At 32.1% G+C, this 20,772-nt stretch overlaps 2 protein-coding genes across 2 annotated transcripts in view; both read right to left on the bottom strand.

The window, feature by feature from the left end:
- Nucleotides 1-1,685: 1,685 nt before the first annotated feature.
- Nucleotides 1,686-20,769, bottom strand: LOC149773288 (uncharacterized). The gene is made up of 6 exons (XM_089946511.1): nucleotides 20,686-20,769; nucleotides 18,575-18,591; nucleotides 8,588-8,708; nucleotides 6,696-6,732; nucleotides 5,199-5,314; nucleotides 1,686-2,188 (listed from the first exon to the last, which is right to left on the bottom strand). Exons 1-6 carry the CDS (start codon nucleotides 20,690-20,692, stop codon nucleotides 2,133-2,135), a joined length of 354 nt encoding a protein of 117 aa, XP_089802637.1. The 5' UTR covers nucleotides 20,693-20,769; the 3' UTR covers nucleotides 1,686-2,132.
- The window catches only part of LOC149773287 (uncharacterized), a 178,426-nt gene continuing 178,354 nt past the window's right edge, over nucleotides 20,701-20,772 (bottom strand). The window contains exon 9 of the mRNA XM_089946468.1: nucleotides 20,701-20,711. Within this exon, the coding sequence (XP_089802594.1) occupies nucleotides 20,701-20,711 (11 nt within the window). The remainder of the gene's footprint in view (nucleotides 20,712-20,772) is intronic.

Raw genomic sequence — 20,772 nt, 5'->3', positions numbered from 1 at the left:
CAAGTTGATATCATGAACCCTATTGTAGCACACACAATACTATAGTTCAGTGTCCAATGGTATGCCATCATGTTCATATCATGAACCCTATTGTAGCACACACAATACTATAGTTCAGTGTCCAATGGTATGCCATCATGTTCATATCATGAATCCTATTGTATTACATGTATTATATTTTTGTAAACAATGAATTTTCATGTATAGATTTCAATAGGACTAGTTTGTAAACAAACAATTACATAATGCAAGGTCAAATAATAAAATCATCACAACTAAACATGCACAAGAAATCATGCATTATTATTGCTTTCTAGCTTTTTTCAAAACATTTTTAATACTTCATGTACAGATTGGTAATGGTATCAGACCATGTGTTGTCACACATTAACAGTCTTCTCCCTTACCATAATTACATATTATTACATGTATGTATTATCAACATAGATTATAAATATTATATCTAATTCAGTGTTGCCAATATAAATAAATAAATAAATATGGGGGAGGGAGAGAGAGTATGTGAGTATTGAGTTCCAGTCTATACATATCTGTAAGTCTGTGTATATAGAGTATAATATAACAATTCAACTACGCTTCGAGAGAAGGATTGGTTCCCACTGTTTGAATAAAGTATTGGTTCCCACTGTTTGAATGAAGTATTGGTTCCCACTGTTTGAATGAAGTATTGGTTCCCACTGTTTGAATAAAGTATTGGTTCCCACTGTTTGAATGAAGTATTGGTTCCCACTGTTTGAATAAAGTATTGGTTCCCACTGTTTGAATGAAGTATTGGTTCCCACTGTTTGAATAAAGTATTGGTTCCCACTGTTTGAATAAAGTATTGGTTCCCACTGTTTGAATGAAGAATTGGTTCCCACTGTTTGAATGAAGTATTGGTTCCCACTGTTTGAATAAAGTATTGTTTACCACTGTTTGAATGAAGTATTGGTTCCCACTGTTTGAATAAAGTATTGGTTCCCACTGTTTGAATAAAGTATTGGTTCCCACTGTTTGAATGAAGTATTGGTTCCCACTGTTTGAATGAAGTATTGGTTCCCACTGTTTGAATAAAGTATTGGTTCCCACTGTTTGAATGAAGTATTGGTTCCCACTGTTTGAATAAAGTATTGGTTCCCACTGTTTGAATGAAGTATTGGTTCCCACTGTTTGAATAAAGTACTGGTTCCCACTGTTTAAATGAAGTATTGGTTCCCACTGTTTGAATAAAGTACTGGTTCCCACTGTTTGAATAAAGTATAGGTTCCCACTGTTTAAATGAAGTATTGGCTTCCACTTTTTGAATGAAGTATTGGTTACCACTGTTTGAATAATGTATTGATTACCACTGTTTGAATAATGTATTGGTTCCCACTGTTTGAATGAAGTATTGGTTCCCACTGTTTGAATAAAGTACTGGTTCCCACTGTTTAAATGAAGTATTGGTTCCCACTGTTTGAATAAAGTACTGGTTCCCACTGTTTGAATAAAGTATTGGTTCCCACTGTTTAAATGAAGTATTGGCTTCCACTTTTTGAATGAAGTATTGGTTACCACTGTTTGAATAATGTATTGATTACCACTGTTTGAATAATGTATTGGTTCCCACTGTTTGAATGAAGTATTGGTTCCTACTGTTTGAATGAAGTATTGGTTCCCACTGTTTGAATGAAGTATTAGTTCCCACTGTTTGAATGAAATATTGGTTTCCACTGTTCCCAAATGGTCATGAAACTTTCTCTTCTGTCCAATTTGGCTGCAATATATTTTTCTAATATTCTTTTAAGAAGCATTTAAGGCTGTTTAATCTACTACATTTATGATATTGTGTTCACATCATAAATTGAAGAATAAAAAATAACTTCTGCAGTGTGTTGGTGAAATATAGATTGGTAAATGAAACCAGCAGTACTTCAATGAAATTCAGGTAACTATTCTCCATATAAATAATATGAAAAAATTAATAAAACAATTACAATATGGACTTCATGGATTCTCAGTCAAATCAACAATGAATTCAGGAAGAAGTTTAAAATCCCTGTATCTCTCTCTCACTGTGCACATGCATAAATAGAAACATATCTTTGCAAGTGTATGTGGCTTCCTGCTAGAAAGCTGACTCGATCTTGGCACTACTCAGGGATGTATTTTGTTGACATCACTGTATTTTCATAAAATTTGTTTTCACCTGAAAGAAAGAAACCCATTAACAAAAATAATGATATACACAAAAATGTAGCAACTTATGTGCGGATCATAATACATCATAGACTGGAAAATCTGACACATTATAAACCAAGGAATGATTAATCAACAGTTATACAGAAAACACATTTAAAGGTCAGGCTATAAACTTTTTCCCAGTATTATATGAAGACTGTGTGGCATTCATTGTTCTTTAATATAATCTTTATATAAACTTTCATAATTAATGTAATTGTTGCTAAACTTCATGGGCATTATATATATATATATATATATATATATATATATATATATATATGAGATCTTTTCATTTTATTCTGATTCAAGTAGACATTTTGAAAGACTTCATAGACACACTTGAATATTCTGTTTGTGACAGTATAAACATCAAAAACTAAAACTGTTTTGACCCCTCCAGAGTTCTGATCAGGTGATAGGTACAAATCTTAAGTTTATAAATATGACTGTCTTCAGATTTGCCCTGAATCATTTTGTTTCTTTAACAAAATTTATTTACACATTATTAATATCACCAAATATGATGTTGCCACATTTGCAATACGGTAAAATCATTCACTTTACATTTATCAATTTGGCAAGAGCAATATCTGGCATGGAAATCTGCACTGACACTCTATGTTTGACACCAGATGTACCTGTGCAATCTGTATCAAATGAGTAATATTTTGATATTGTCCTTTCATTTGCTGGCAATTGAGCAACTGAAAGTCCTTAATAAATGTTGTACACGATGTACTTGAAAATCACCCAATTTCTTCACTTCATCAACACAGATGACTCCATCACTATTCTCTATTAGTTGACCATAATTAACAATCAAAGTGTCTGTGTCATGATTACAAATAGTGGCATGTCACTAACATTTTCATGAATAATCCATACACACTGTACTACCTAGGGGCTGGCAAGTAACAGTCATGTGATGAACACTACAGTTCTATGCCCACAAAGTGACCACTGTTGACCATGACTTTGAGAAACTCATTACAGAGTGTCCCAAAAGGGCACCTATCTCCATCAACACACTGGTTCAAGGTACGGTACAGCAAATCACTTGTCATTAAATATATGCTAAGGGTTACAGTTTTATCATTATTATGCTTAGACTTTGACTTTGTGAATATTACTCTCTCAATCAGCAAAACCAGAATGGATACTTATCATTGCCTTATATAAGCATACCAATTAACCCTGACAACCCCAACATTTTTTAAATAATATTATTTTTTTAAGTCAATAGAATAACAAACAAATATCTTTTCTAAAAGCCCAATCTTTGAAATTTACTGCACTGTTGTTTGTTCCAAGGATTAAGTTACCTTTTTCTATTTATTTTGACCAGCTAACTGTAGCAGTATAGCCCTTTGTCAGTTGATCTAATAACAAGTTTAGTCAGTGACACCTCTGTTGATTGTCTGACAATGTGCAAACTAGACAAGGATAAAAAGGGTAATTTCATATAATAACATTTCTGAATATGGTATAACCAATATCTGATTATTCAGTTGCTATCCTGCTGATTTTCCTAGGCTCTCTTAGCCTGTTTATCTGTTATGTTTTACTTATACATCTTTCAGGCCATTAATCTCATATGATGTTTTACTTATCCATCTTTCAGGCCATTATTATATAATTATGTTTTACTTATACATCTTTCAGTCCGTTAATCTATTATGGCAAGTAACACTCTTTCAGGCCATTATTCTGTTATTATGTTTTAATTATCCATCTTGCAGTCCATTATTCTATCATGATGTTTTACTTGTCCATCTTTCAGGCCAGTAAGCTATTATGTTTTACTAATCCATCTTTCAGGCCATTATTATATTATGATGTTTTACTTATCCATCATGAGGACTGCATGTTCATCTTTAAAGGTGTTTTACTTATTCATTTTACAGTCAATTACTCTTTTGGTGTTATATTTATCAATCTATGTTAGAGAACAAAACTTATTTACTCAAGATGTACAGTATAATTTTTTCACAGAATTAAGTTTGCAAGCAGTGGGGATGTGAAATACTTTTATTATTGAACTATGATGTACTTTGCAGTTCAACCAATCATATGGTGTGGTTAATTAATATAATCTTGATTTTTGTCTTCCAATAATAACCATAAATTAATCCCTTTGTTTAAACTTTGATTCACGTTTGCTATCATGTTTGGGATTTTAATAAAAGTTTAATTAAAACTAAAAGAAAGATATTGAAAGATATTCCTCATCACCTTTTAATTTATGTAAAATTATTCAGAGAACAAATTTCTAAGAACAAGCATAACTGTGCATGTGAACTTGAAATAACTGTCAAACCTAAATCAGAGAACAAATTTGTATGAACTGAGAAAACTGTGCATGTTGACTTGATATAACTGTTAAATATAATTCAGAGAACAAATTTGTATGAACTGCAAAAATTGTGCATGTTGACATGATATAACTGTTAAATATAATTCAGAGAACAAAATTATATGAACTGAGAAAACTGTGCATGTTGACTTGATATAACTGTTAAATATAATTCAGAGAACAAATTTGTATGAACTGAGAAAATTGTGCATGTTGACATGATATAACTGTTAAATATAATTCAGAGAACAAAATTCTATGAACTGAGAAAACTGTGCATATGGACTTGATATAACTGTTAAATATAATTCAGAGAACAAATTTGTATGAACTGAGAAAATTGTGCATGTGGACTTGATATAACTGTTAAATATAAATCAGAGAACAAATTTTTATGAAATGTGGATATTGACTTGATATAATTGTCAAACATAATTCAGATGATTATTCAGTTTTTCCCTAATCAAATCTCATTAACCTCAGAGAGCTGTATGTATGTTCTTGGTACAATGTCTACAAGAATTAATACAATCTTACCCTCATCAAGTCTTGGTGAACTAACAGAGCTGTATGTCCTTGGTATAATTACTGAACACAATTAAATTAATTAATACAATCTTACCCTCATCAAGTCTTGGTGAACTAAGAGAGCTGTATGTATGACCCTGATTAGTATCATATGGTTGAAGTTTGTCATACAACATTTCACCAGATGACTGTCTTGGATCAGAAGAATTCCTGAAAACACAAAAAATCTCAGTATTAGTGATATTGCAATTATTCTGTATAAACTAATTTCATTGTGTTGGCTGATTAAGTTTAGGCAAAATAGAAGCATAGTCTTAACTCTGTTCACAAATAATATTTTACAAAATTGACAAATATACTCATTCTCACAGGAAATTGAATACATTGTTAAATAAGCAATGTTTGCAAAAACCAAGTCTTATCAGTTAAGCTTTTTCTGACACTTGCATGATGTAAATGTTCAAGTTTCAATTCCAGTTTTGATCTATACAATCTGTTATGACCCTATGGTCTTAAATTAAGTAATAGAAAAGTGTGAAATGCAGACAATTTTGTTTTATTTAAAATACAGTTTATTTCCTTAATGTAGAAATTGAAAAATTACAAATAACTTACAGTACGGTGACGAAAATCCTACATAGTTCTTAAAGTTCTATTACAAGTCCATGAGTATTGAGTATTCCAAATGAATTCAAGTGGTAATCCAAATGAAGTTTAATCTATTCTGCTGATGTGCCAATAGTCTTTATGTATCACAATGATATAATCCAAAATATTTTTAACTAGTAATTCACATTAATTCCAAAACAGGTACTAAATTCAAATGTCTAGTGATTTTGTAATTCCAATGAATATCTGAAATAAATAAATAAAATCTGAACAAATGATCACAGCTATTTATCTCTTTTTTATTTATGCTAGAAATAAATAATTTTCAGTCAATTATACCTTATAAAACAACGTTGGAATATTTGTGAAGTTATTCAAATACGTATTGGATCGTATCAATGTGGTACATCAGGACGTTCAAAACTATTGGAAATAATTCAGAACATACATCAGGACATTCATGACTTTTGGAATTGTGATGGGACATTCAGGATTATTTGGAATTTAATTCACAATACTGTAAGCATCTTTTGAATGTTAACTTTGTATTCATGGGGAATACATTATTTATTTATTTTACTAAACTTATTGGCCTGACTTCTTTCTGTTACATACAGTAGTTTAAGACCTATAGTCTTAACCATATATAAGAGGGAAAAGTGTCCAAGTTGGTATTTCACAAGAACTTGGTTTATAGCTTTAACAAAACCAATGCACTCGCATGCCTGTATCAGGAAATGCTACAACATTTGTCTCAAAGTCTCTGTTTTAACAGATGAGAAAATGTTTTTCATTCACTAAGTTAAGTAAGTCTCTTCAACAGCACTTTCTCAAACATGTATGAATGGATGGGAAAATGGATGCCTGTTTTTTAATGTGTAACAAACCATAACAATCAGTGATATAAGAACCGAGATTTGTGATAGATAGATAGATAGATAGATAGATAGATAGATAGATAGATAGATATGCAACTAGTCACCTGATATCAGCAGATTGGTTTAATTTTGATTTTGGATCTGAAAAAATAATGTGCAAGAATGTAGATGCTTTAATTTTATTGGAGTTTTAACAGTATTAGTTTGGGGGCTTAGGAATAACATTACTCAGACTGGAATAAACAAAGTAATGATGCATTCTCATATTTTCTTATTGATATTAAATATTTTATGATTGGCCAGTGTTTCCTATGGACACATACATTCTACCATATCCGATAATTTGAACTAATAATCCATTACTTTGATAATTAAAAGTAAATATGCTTGAGTATAAGAGATATGATAATCATTAGTTAGAAATATTAACTTTGAATAGGTACAAAAATAAAAGCAAATATCCTTATTATATCATGGAAATATTCTTAGAAAAAAACCCCAAAACTATGAGAATGAAGATATCAAGCTAAATACTGCATTTTACAGTCCTATTAATGTAATAATCAGAGAAACTAAATTAAATATAACACTTGGCCAATGTTTTCTATGGACACATCCATTCTGCTACATCTAATAATTTGAACTAATAATCCATTACTTTGATAATTAAAAGTAAATATGCTTGAGTATAAGAGATATGTTAATCATTATTTGGAAATATTAAGTGATTTCTGATGAGGTACAAAAATAAAAGCAAATATCCTTATTATATCATGGAAATATTCTTAGAAAAAAACTATGAGAGTGAAGATATTAAGCTGAATATTGCATTATACAGTCCTATTAATGTAACAATCATAGACACTATGGTAAATATAACACTCCACAGTCTTATTAATGTAATAATCATAGACACTAAGTTAAATATAACACTCCACAGTCTTATCAATGTAATAATCAGAGACACTAAGTTAAATATAATACTACACAGTCTTATTAACGTAATAATCATAGACACTAAGTTAAATATAACACTCCACAGTCATATTAATGTAATAATCAGAGACACTAAGTTAACTATAACACTCCACAATCATATTAATGTAATAATCAGAGACACTAAGTTAAATATAACACTACACAGTCATATTAATGTAATAATCAGAGACACTAAGTCAAATATAATACTACACAGTCTTATTAACGTAATAATCATAGACACTAAGTTAAATATAACACTCCACAGTCCTATTAATGTAATAATCAGAGACACTTAGTTAACTATAACACTCCACAGTCCTATTAATGTAATAATCAGAGACGCTAAGTTAAATATAACACTCCACAGTCATATTAATGTAATAATCAGAGACACTGAGTTAAATATAATACTACACAGTCTTATTAACGTAATAATCATAGACACTAAGTTAAATATAACACTCCACAGTCGTGTTAATGTAATAATCAGAGACACTAAGTTAACTATAACACTCCACAATCATATTAATGTAATAATCAGAGACACTAAGTTAAATATAACACTACACAGTCTTATTAACGTAATAATCATAGACACTAAGTTAAATATAACACTCCACAGTCATATTAATGTAATAATCAGAGACACTAAGTTAAATATAATACTACACAGTCTTATTAACGTAATAATCATAGACACTAAGTTAAATATAACACTCCACAGTCGTATTAATGTAATAATCAGAGACACTAAGTTAACTATAACACTCCACAATCATATTAATGTAATAATCAGAGACACTAAGTTAAATATAACACTACACAGTCTTATTAACGTAATAATCATAGACACTAAGTTAAATATAACACTCCACAGTCGTATTAATGTAATAATCAGAGACACTAAGTTAAATATAACACTCCACAGTCATATTAATGTAATAATCAGAGACACTAAGTTAAATATAACACTCCACAGTCATATTAATGTAATAATTAGATAAGTAAACATTACCATTAAGTGCTTCATACTGACTTGACCCTGTTTGACCTGATTGAAGAGCTTCATATTCTGTGGTGTTGATATCACTTCTGAAGGCAGCATTGATGTATTCAGGGTCTTTGCTGCCAAGGGCCTAAATACATACAAGACAAGAATTTGAAAATAGAGAAATTTATCTCAACAATAAATAATTGCAATGCCATTAGCTGGTACAGGAAAGTAACATTTCTATTGGTCAGAATGTTACCACGTGATCAAAACGAATTGTGTTCATTTCTGTATGAACTGTAAGGAGAACTACTTTTCCACTTCTATAGAGTCACATGTACAATATAAGATAAACACCACCAGTTAAGGCAGACATGAAGCAACCATTAAAGAAAAAAAAAACATTCTAACAAACAAAATATAATTGAAAAAAAAATTGGCTTCCATTGGTTGAAAGACTGGTATTATGATGACCTTATTGCAATCAAGCTGGACATCCAAAGTGCTACATATAGCTACGTAACAGAAAAACCACAAACATGTATTACTACGGTCAATTAAGATTTCTGTTTTTTAATGATGCAAACAAAATAACATAACAAATAATTAAAATTTCAATTATAAGAGTTTAACGTTATTTTTTCTGAGTTCATCGTGGTATAAACTGTCAGTTGCCGACTCACACAGCTTACATAATGCCCTTCGGGCTTTATTCGCCGTGTGAGTCGGCAACTGACAGTTTATACCACGATGAACTCAGAAAAAACAACGTTAAACTCTTAAATAAAAACTACAATGTGGAATATGAACATATATCTTCTGTGGACAACAAGTATGGTCAGAGCTATTTCGTTTGCTGCTACACAAATTAAATTATTTTTCTACATGCACTGGGGATCTTTTTGCACACAGAAAGGAAAAATAAATTGGATGGATAGGTCATTTCTGACTATCTTGAAAAAAATTGTGAATGGTGTTGATAGATCTCAGCTCCAGATATGCAGCCTTGCATATATATGTTCATTTCATGTTGATGTGATGTGAGTGTACTGTCGAATGTGATGCCTAGGTTTTTACTGACTGTAAATTTAATGTTGGCATAGCTGACACTTATTGTTTGAGGTAAAGGATGTGAATGAGAAAGCCTTTGATGTGGTCAGGGTGGCTTCAGTTTTATCATCATTCACTTGCATCTTGTTACATGTCATCCATGACTTCACATCAGAAATTCATCTTGCTATACCTTGGATAGCAGCCTCAATTTCAGCTAGATTTGTATAGTTGAGTGTCATGAGCGTACAATTGGTGAGACACCAGATGTTGATCTATGACATTTGGGAGTGGTTGACTGTATAGAATGAAGATTAATGGGCTGAGAATAGAGCCTTGTGGAATACCAAAACATAGATCAGCTGGACTGGAATGTTTTCTATTGACAAAAACAATTTGTGTCATGTCGACTACATAGGACTTTAACCATGGTAAGGCTGTATCTTAAATACCAAATACATGCCGAAGATGGTGAAATCATATATAACACTCTGTTGTGTCAAATGCTGCAGGAGGGCGAGGACTGTAATATTTCCACTATTCTAAGTAGAGAGGTCCTTAACTATTCTCAGAAGGGCAGTTTCAATACTATGGTGAGGGCAATAGGCAGACTGGACATTATTAAAAAGAATTTGAATTAAAAAAAGATACAAGTTGGGATGAGTGGCATACTAAGGGTAAATGTTGCCCAAGGTGAGGATGATGGAACAAAGGGGTTTTGGTGCCCCAAAACCGCTGGCACCCATAATTTTGGTGCCCCAAGACCTCTGGTGCATGGGAGAACTGCCAGGTCTGCCCCTCCTCTCCCCATTAGCATGCTACTGGTTGGGATATAATTTTTGTAAGATTATTTTTACATGAATCCAAATCCTCTTTAAATTATTTGGCTCAAGTGTTGGTTTCTTCAATAAGGCTTTAAAATGGCCGTTTGGAAAATCATTGAAATTCCAAGGATGTGAGAGAAGTATTGATAATATTGGTTAGTGAAGGCAATATTGACTGAGCACTCAAACAGCAGTGATGTCAGGATGAATCAAGTTCACATGATTTTGGGGCACTCTTTGTCACAATTGAATATACCAATTCCATTGAGACATGTTCATATGATGTTAAAGGTAGCCATTTATAATCTGTATCATCAACTGAAATTGGGTTGTCAAGCTTATCTTTCTTGGATTGAACTTTGTCATAGAAGACATTTGCAAACAGGTCCAGAAGATCGACCAGATAGAAGGTCGTTGGAAATGGTGTACATTTATTCTTCGACAAGATCATGTTTGTAATATCGAAGTCCTTTTGCAGCTGGAAATTTCAATGATTTTAGTACTTTGCTTGATGAACTATGTTTGTGAGATGTGTTTATAAACAGTGAGGCTGATGGAATGCCAAATCCTCTCAGCCTTAAGGCGTTCTCATTTGACTTATCAAGGCTGGTCCATAACAATACTATACCACGAAGAAAACTTCAGAATTGATACTCTGCACTCGGTTGCTGGGGCACATTTGTCAAGAAATAAACACTGAACTTGTCCAGTTGTACTGATGTCAAATTATGGGGTTGTTAAAATTTCCAAAGCAACATTTGATGTTGTAAGTTACACTATAACATTTTGATTGATTGGCAATTTTATTCCAGTTAATAACATGGACAATTTACAAACTGAACTGAAAGAATACTACATAACATAAGCTGAAATTAATTACTTAGGGTGTTGTCATTTAGTTTAGATTTGCAACTATCCTGCATTGATTGCTAATTTGATCACTAATAAACGTTTAAATTTTAAAAGGCCAACTTATAATATAGAAGAGTAAAATTTTGAAAAAATTCTTGATAATGTTCTACTTGCTTCATTGTTGAAGCTTAAATTTTAACCACATTTGTTGAAATAGATATCACAACAGAAATCTTGGTATTATGCTGAAAAACCTGACAAAGAAAGTGCATATGGAATATTGCTGTTTAGGATCATACAATTGAAATGGAGAAAAAAACAACTATTTATTTGTTTTACTAACACCTTTCTGTTTCAATAAAATGTATATATCATTGACAAAAATAAGTTAATATTATGTCAGATTTATTATTTCTTAATGATGCTAATGTAATATTTATAGAAAGTTGCAATATCCTGTAGATTTCTGAACCATTCCATTTACACAAGGAACTTTTAATACATTGTAAATCCTGTAGAAAGACATGCAAAGATTACAGGAAGACATACATTTATTTCATAGTTGTAGCCATTATTCATGTATATTCATGTGTATCTTTTCTTGTAATCGTTGTATGTCTTCTTGAAATCTTTGTATGTCTTCTTGTAATCTTTGTATGTCTTCATGTCATCTTTGTATGTCTTCATGAAATCTTTGTATGTCTTCTTGTGATCTTTGTATGTCTTCATGTAATCTTTGTATGTCTTCATGAAATCTTTTTATGTCTTCTTGTAATCTTTGTATGTGTTCTTGTAATCTTTGTATGTCTTCATGAAATCTTTGTATGTCTTGTAATCTTTGTATGTCTTTATGTAATCTTTGTATGTCTTCATGTAATCTTTGTATGTCTTCTTGTAATCCTTGTATGTCTTCTTGTAATCCTTGTAGGTCTTCTTGTAATCCTTGTATGTCTTCTTGCAATCTTTGTATGTCTTCCTGTAATCTTTGCATGTCTTTCTACAGGATTTACAATGTACTAAAAGTTTCTTGAACTCAATTGTTTAATTGTCTTGACATTTTGAATATGTCTTTGCATCCAGATATACGGATCAAACTGCATTTCTGATTATTTTGCACTACTCAAAGAAACACTACATCATCTAAAACATAACCTTTGTTCCAATTCATTCATATTTTATTCTAATAAGTATTCTTGTTAAGTATGTTAAAAGAGAAAGAAACAAACACAACAGAAAAAGGTTAGCATACAACTGGAGAAGGTAACTTCATAAAAATTAATGATTTATGTATAGGTTAGCTTGTAGGGCAACTAACGAAATATCACTGGGATTTGAAACAAGATGCAGAAGCGGACTTGGCATTTCTCACCTGGCTCACATAACTTGGCAGCTGGTCCTATCAATAAGAAGGCATATGTAATATTGTAAGTATCACAGAATTGTGTAAGTCCTTTTATTTATTAAATACATCTACTCGGGCTTCATATTTTTGTGTACAATGAAATCAGACGGTGATTTATGTATACTGTACAATATTTCAAAATAGTGAGTTCGGTTCATTCTAATCTGCATGTGCGAAGTGTTTTCAATGGGAAAAACCAAATGCTTCCAGTGCACAGACAATGTATGACAACTTTGTCTGTGTATAAATGCCTCACCATAAGATTAAATCTTCACAACATGGAATGTCTTGTCTGTGAGTGGTCTACTTGCACATCTTCAGCTGTAGAGGTATGTGAATTATTAATTTCTTGTGTATGAGTTATAACTATTGTACTACCACATTCATTTTTGTACGTCTGCATTGTAGCTTTGGTTTACATAGTATAAGGCAAATATTTTCTATTCTTGTTTGTGACATAGGAAGGGATTTATATTAGCCATAGCAAGGGATTTATATTAGCCATAGCAAGAGATTTATATTAGCAATATAAAGCTGCATTTTTTAAGAAACATTTAGTACGGTAGGATTCTTCTCGGTCACTGTTAGGTTTACTTCTGAACCTGTTTGTTGTTTTGTAATTATTGTGCCAATAATGTAACCTGTATAACTTACCATACATAACATCATTACATTTTATCATATATGCCCATGTCATGCATAGTACATGGTGTTAGATGTATTTTCAGCTGACCAGAGTGACCAGAGCGATCAGTTATCAAAGTGATCGCAGTCAACCCTAGAAGTTGACCATAGCAGCTGTGAAGCTGAACCATTGCAGCCATAGAGCTGAATAAACAGTGTTGCTGGTCAAGGTGATTGGGTGCTGCTGACCAAGATTGTGGGCACTGACTGCTTGATTGACCAACCTGGAATACTGACGGCTTGATTGGCCAGTGTGACTGGTAGCTGAGTGTGCTGGTGACAGAGTGTATAACTCCATACATGTAATCTTTTAGCCATCGGCTAATCTTTGGGGTTTGTAATACCCAGTGTATTTTCGGGACTACAAAGGTATTTTGTACATTTGTCCCTTTGTCATAATTTTATTATTTGAGAGAATACATTTTACTATATAAGTAAAATACTACATTTGTTTACTATTTGAGTAAAACACATCATTCTTTCATTGCGAAATCATTGTGAATTATTCCCCCCTTGTTCTTGTACTGTGTAAAGCCATTTATTCGTATTTTCATTAATAAGTCCATGCCTTGTATGTTAATTGATCGAATATTTGGATCTTATACACGCACATATTAATTATAATTAATTGCTCATTCAAGTCGTTCATTATTAAACATTGTATTTATATCACCATCAATGAGCATATAATAAAGGGTGTTACAGTAAGATCAAAACCTAGGAAACTATCCTGGAAACTTCATATCATGTTAATACTTTATAGATAATGCATTTCAAAGATGAAGACATAATTACTATGCAGAGTCTCTTACTCAAAGTAATCCATATCTTGATGATACTAATTCCTTTACCTTGTTTTATTGAATTCCACGTGGACTGCAGTCTCTAGACCTTAAACAACAATATCAGCCAATACGATGCCAGGTATCTCATTAATATAGCCTATAATTGAACTGTGATGAAAATCTGGCTTTCATGGTCAGAATCTCATTCATCAAGATATAAAATCACCTCGTTATTATAAATGTTTCTTGTTCATTATGACAACTTTGTTATATGCTCATTTGTTTCCCAGCTAACTTTACATTGTCAGAATCATTCAGTAGTTTTTGATAATACACATTTTCGAATTGCATGAAATGTGTGCCTAAAAATAGCATAGTATATTATTAACTACTTTGTAAACAAACCACGTGCACTCATGTAGCAGACGTTTTAGGGTTTGGTTCATCAGATTTGTTTGTGAATGAACCATTTCAAAGTAGATAAAGTTAACAATGTGGATGAGTTTAATGAGTCATAAATGAAACTTTCAAACAAACAAATGAATGACCATGACATTTGCAAGGTCAACAACAAATGTGAGAGATGCGGCAACTGAAAATACCATTATAATCATTAAAACAGTAAGTTAGGAATGGTTCAGACTATGACCAGTACTCTCTAGGGTCTGTAGAAATAGCATAAAAAAGCATACTCAGGCCAAGAGCAATCACATATCTATCAGTGACGTACCAATTTGCAAGTCAGAACACTAAATTTTAGAAACAAATGCAACTAAAGGTTTTGATAGGAAACTAAGAGCCTCAGAGCCAATAAACCAAGACAATGCAAAAAGTATTACTTTGGCTGACAATATGGACTGTCACACAACAGCTGCTTTGCCAATTTTTCCCATTTATTTATTTTGAGACAATGTTAGGCTAGCAAAAGTAGACTTTCACTGTATGATACAGGTCACAGCTGGGGTACATCCAACAGGGAGAATACAAGTGACAGGGAATTAACAGATGTCTTCTGTAGCTGGTAATAAGAATGGTAATAAATATACTTACATTTATGTATCCTGAATTTCCTTAAAATGTACTTTCTTAGTTCAGCAAATCTGAAAGACACGACCCATATCATGGAAAACCCAATAAGCACCGAAATTGAACTCTAATTTTGACTACATTTTCAGGTAAAATCACATTCTCCTTACTGCACTGAATTGACCCAATAAATCCAGTCCATCACAAGCAAAAAGCAGAATTGAGTTGGATCAACAGAAAAACAAAATCCATCCATTCCAGACCAACTGAAAAGTTTTTTCAATGTGCATTCATTCAAAATATGACTCTAAATTTCAATTTTATAATGCCAAAATGAGAATGTGCTGAAGTTTAAAGGTCGCTGGGCAGTGCTATGTGTGCACTAATAGTGTTGCTGTGTACTGATGAATCTATAATTGTGTATTTAATTTGAAAGACAGCATACATTGAATTATTTTGTTTCTTGTAATGCATTCCTTTACTTTTTAGCCTTATGTTGGGCAATGAAATGAGTATATAATAAAAAGGTTATTGCATTTGTATGGGAAAAATATGAACTCATTTTTCTCGGACTAATACCTCACTCTCAAGGTCGTATTTTCCTATATAAATGCAGTAACCTGTACGTCCAAGAGCATGTATGCCAAAACTGATCAAATTTGGATCTGAAGTATGACCTCTATATTGGTTGCAAGCTCATCCAATCCAATGCAAGATTGTCAAATTAACAGAAGTCCTTAGTGAGTTATTCCAAGTCTTAACAAAATCAGAGCCTTAAGAGAGGTAACAAACTCTGTCAATCTGATAACAGTCTTCCTTATTTTATCATCACACTCATCACTATCTGTTACAATAGTTAATATGGCTATATAAATAATGAGATGTCAAGCAAAACAAGTCATTATCAACATAATTTGCACAATGTATATATCTGCACTCATATCTGCATACAGAATGCAGATCAAAAGTAAATATATTTTGTCTATATATGTAAATGTTAATATGCATTGGTGTGTTTGTGTGTGTGTGTGTGTGTGTGTGTGTTCATTTGTGTATAAATAAGTTCCTTTGTAGGAGGGTCTCAAGGTAGATTAGTTTTTCAGCAAATTGTGTCACCCTCTTTAAATGAAGTCATTATTATTGTTATTATTATCATTAGTTTTATTATTAAAAAGCTATTACATTTTAAAATTGGTCAACTACAATAATGGAAAATGAGGAAGTTTTGAAGCTCATTATTCCAGTGTTCTTAAAGGGACTAAAACTCACATGGCTTAACAGAATTTCATGGAATTAAGTGCTGAGTGATCAAACTATATCTAAACCTTTTTAAGCAATAACAAGATTTTCAAATTGGAAGATCAGTACCATTTTTATTTAGGACCAACAAAGACAGCATCATAAATCAGTTGATGAAACCAAGTTTGAACATGACCATCCATTCTAAAGGTGATGCAATAACACATTTTTCAATGTAACTGCCATGGTGACCATTTTTTAAATTTCATATACATGTATTTTTCTCATACAAATTTTTTGTTTGTTTTCTTTCTTAAAAATACAAAAAGTAAGGTTTAAATTTTTTATAAAATCATTTATGGGAAGAGATCGTGCATGAATTCTAATACAAATGATCGTGGCATGGCTTGTACAATTTCACATACATGCATTTTACTCATACACGGAAAATGTCTTTCTTCTTAAAAGTATGAGAAATTAATTGTAAGAAGTTTATTCAGTGACAATGCTGGCTTCGCCAATGTTGCATATTGCAATTTATTTTCCTTACTGGCAACAAAATATAGCATCTGCTGAGTTTGGGTATTTTTTTCAACATTGTTGGTCATTTAAACTTATATATACAACCTTGGGTTTCGAGTAATGAAATTCAGAAGCACCAAGAAAGGAAACTGCAAATTTGATATAAAATGCACTGGAATTTATTTATTGTTAGATAAACAAATTCTTTGTTCATACTGACAAACTATCTTAACAGTGCATTGTTATATCATAATCCACTTATTCGACATCTGGCCTGAGTACTGTATGCTATGAGATCCCTGCATTTTTTTAAATATTTTTTTTATGGGTGGACATTTCTGGTAGCTGAGATCAACCGGACGAGGCACTATCTTCAGTCTTAATCAATGCCCTACAGTTATTTGATGTTGCTGCCGCAATAAGAAATGAACATCTGTTTGGTCCTCCAAAGCTGTCCTTTAGCGGTAACTTCAATAACACATGCACCCTTCATTAATGAAAGCCAACTGCAATCATCAATAACAACAATACAAAACTTTCATCAAAGGAAATCAGCACCAACTTTAAATAAAAGGAATGTAATCTGATGGATTGTTGCATTTTCCGCAGTGACTGGAACATGTTTATTGTGTAGCTATGCTTTTGGTCGCTTCCAATTGTGGATATAAATGCAAATTAAATTTCCAATCTTTAGAAACTTTAGATATCTGTCCATCAACTTAACTGAAGATGAAGCATCTTGCAAAGATGTTTGTTAAACATTTTAATTTGTTTAGTTTTCATTTCCCTATGAATAGCCTCATTCCCTGGGTAGCCTCGGCAAGATGATTGACCAATTTAAGTACATGAACCTATAAACAGATATAGCCACATGCTACATGTGACAGTTGCAGTGAATTGTTAAGTGACAATCAAATATAGATCAAAATGAGGACTACAGATCAAAATGACGACTACTGATATTTTGATACGTGTTATTTGTGTTTTCTAATGGGACATGCATCATACATTAATTTTATAACTTGTGATCAATACATGAATTCATTTATTTCTTATATATATATGTACAGTACTTAATGGATTATGGATTGCACTACACAAATGCAAGTTGTCAATATATAAGTGTTCTTCTGATTAGTTAGTCTTCATTTATTCAAAAGCAAATATTTCTGTGCCTGCTATTATTACCACTCCCCAGCCATATTTTAGGTAAATGTATAATTTTCAGCTAACGGACTTGGTTGATTATAACACGGATCGATCAGTATATAACAAGGTTGGGTTATATGGATTCCAGCCACTGTGTCAAAGCTGGGTCACACTGTATACGAATATAAGAATAATGGGTGTTAAATAATATTTTGAGTCAAAATATATAAATATAAGCATACTGGTGTCACATGATATGTTGAGACAAAATACATGAATACAAGAATACTGGTGTTACATGATATTTGGAAGAACATTTGCTTATTATTAGTATGATTTATTAACGCCCTCATAAACTATCCGTGGTAACAAATCACACTTATGAACTAATCTACCTAATGTGTATACTGAAATTAAAGAAATACCTGTCAAAAAACTGGATTATGATCAAATAAATTAAGGAAAGAGTAATACTCACCAATCTCCTCTTGTTTTCTGTAATTAAACTAGAGATCTGTTAGATCATACCTGTCTACTACTACTACTGTAATAAAGTATGGGGTAATTCAAATGATAAAAACATAGCAAAGCTGGCACATCTTCAAAAAAGAGCATTAGGGCTAATATCAATCCAGAAAGAAAGCAAAGGAAAATTTAGCTGGTAAGTTAAAATATTACCTAGTAAAGAGCGAATCTGTTTGAGAAAAGCCAAATTAATGTACAGGATATCCCATAATAGTGCTCCTGAATATTTACAATCACTATTCCAGTATAGGCTACCTGGTAATTCTCCCCACCTGTGATACATGTCTACCAAAACAGTATTAAATTCCCAAACCAAATACGGAGTTATTCAAAAAGAGTTTCCAATACTCTGGAACTCTGCTCTGGAATAGTATTCCAGTTTAGATTAGAAATGCCCACTCTATTTCCTTCTTCCAAACCCAATATATCCAGTGGCTTCAGAGGTGCAGCTAAAATAAATAATTTAATTTTTATGAAGGCCTCAAGGTAAATTAGTTCTTAGCTAATTATGTTACCCTCTTTAAATAAGGTCATTATTATTATTATAAATAAAATCTTTTAACCAAAGAGTCATAAATGAATTTGCTTGATTAAAGCTCTGATATAAAATACAAACAATCAAAAGCTTCTGAAATGGCAAGAAATAATCTTCAGACTACCCAGTCACAAATGAAAATAAGGTATGACAAAGTAAAGAACTGTTCAACCTAGTGATAAGGTTCTAGCTCTCTTGCCCATTATTCAAAATCCTCTCCAGGCAAGTTGTTATTATCTCTATACAGTTTAACCTATATCATTGACACTTCTGGGTGATGGATACAGAAACATCTCTCAACAGGAGTATGTTGATTGAGATAGCTCTGTACATCATTCAGTAAATTTAGTTGCTCCTGTCCCACACAGTGAAACTTTAAATGGTGATTTACATATGGATGTTAACAGCTCTGGTTCAACCAGTCTTCAAATTTCTGATATATTAAAGGATCTGAACACTAAACTTACATTTTTACAGCCACAAGAAAAGAATGAGTTAAAGCTGTTAATATGTGAACATAAGCACTTGTTTCCAGGCATTCCAACTCGAACAAACAAAATTATCATGACGCTGCAATTGTACATTATAAACCTATAAAACAGTATGAATGTTTGAAAAAGTAAGTTTAATATTTGTTGTAGAACGACTTTATGGAACCATGTTAAGGTAACTGGAGTTTGCCATGTATTCTTGTGCTGAAACCAGATAATTCTTTCTGTATGTGCACTGGAAAGATCACCTGGAAATTCTGTGTTCGTTTGAATGAGGCAAATTTGACAGTTAATTTAAGTAAAAGCGAATTTTTCCAAGCATGTGTCACATTTTTAGGACATATTGTGGGACGTGGTGAAGTTAATTAAGTCTGTAGAAGCTAAGGTCAAAGCTATCCCTCAATTCGCTGTGTTTATCAGTAAAAAGAAACTTGTGTGATTTTTGGGTATGGCTGAATATTATCAGAAATTTTTCTCATATCTTTCCCTAACTGCTGAGTCCCTGACCAATTTCTTCAGTAAGAAGACCAAATGTTATTGGGCTAAACAATGTTAGGAGGCATACGATAAATTAAAGGCGATACTTAAAAGTGCAATAGTTATTTCAGCTCCCAATTTCAATCAGCCATTTAAAATGTCTGTCAATGAAGGGGTTGGTGGCATATTAATTCAGGAAGATAAAAATGGTTTGGATCATCAAGTGTAATATTCTTTAAAAAAACATTAAGTAAGGTCCAGAGATATTATTCCACTATCAGGGAGTGTTTGGCATTAATTTTGGCTTTCAACCCTTTGAAACATTTTAATTCTGCTCCTTCTTCGACTATTGTATTCAGCGATGACATCCCCTTTACTTTCATCAAGAAAATGAAAAGTAAATATCAATGATTATTGTGAAAGAGTTTGATGTTGCAATAATGCAATATCAATATTGAGCATGTCAAGGGAAAAGAAAATTTGATCGCAGACAACTGTAATGGTTCAATCATTCTAATTGTATATATACTTTACAATCTGACAGCCTCTAAAGACTCTTACCTTCCATTTTGGGCTTTAGTGTCCGCCTTTTTATGACAAAAGCTACAACAACAATGGCAATCACTAACAGGATTCCTCCAGTAACAC

This window comes from Sinohyriopsis cumingii, unplaced genomic scaffold (genome assembly GCF_028554795.1).
Source record: "Sinohyriopsis cumingii isolate HCF-2022 unplaced genomic scaffold, ASM2855479v2 utg000695l, whole genome shotgun sequence".
NCBI classification, from domain to species: Eukaryota; Metazoa; Mollusca; class Bivalvia; order Unionida; family Unionidae; genus Sinohyriopsis; species Sinohyriopsis cumingii.
This window is presented reverse-complemented; position numbering and strand designations above follow the sequence as displayed.

What these genes read in the sequence shown, in the direction of transcription:
- LOC149773288 (XM_089946511.1), bottom strand. An exon ending in AACCAATCTGCTGATATCAG is followed by an intron (nt 5,315 to 6,695) that starts GTGACTAGTTGC and finishes TTGTGTTTTCAG; the next exon opens with GAATTCTTCTGATCCAAGAC. An exon ending in TTCACCAAGACTTGATGAGG is followed by an intron (nt 2,189 to 5,198) that starts GTAAGATTGTAT and finishes TCTTTCTTTCAG; the next exon opens with GTGAAAACAAATTTTATGAA.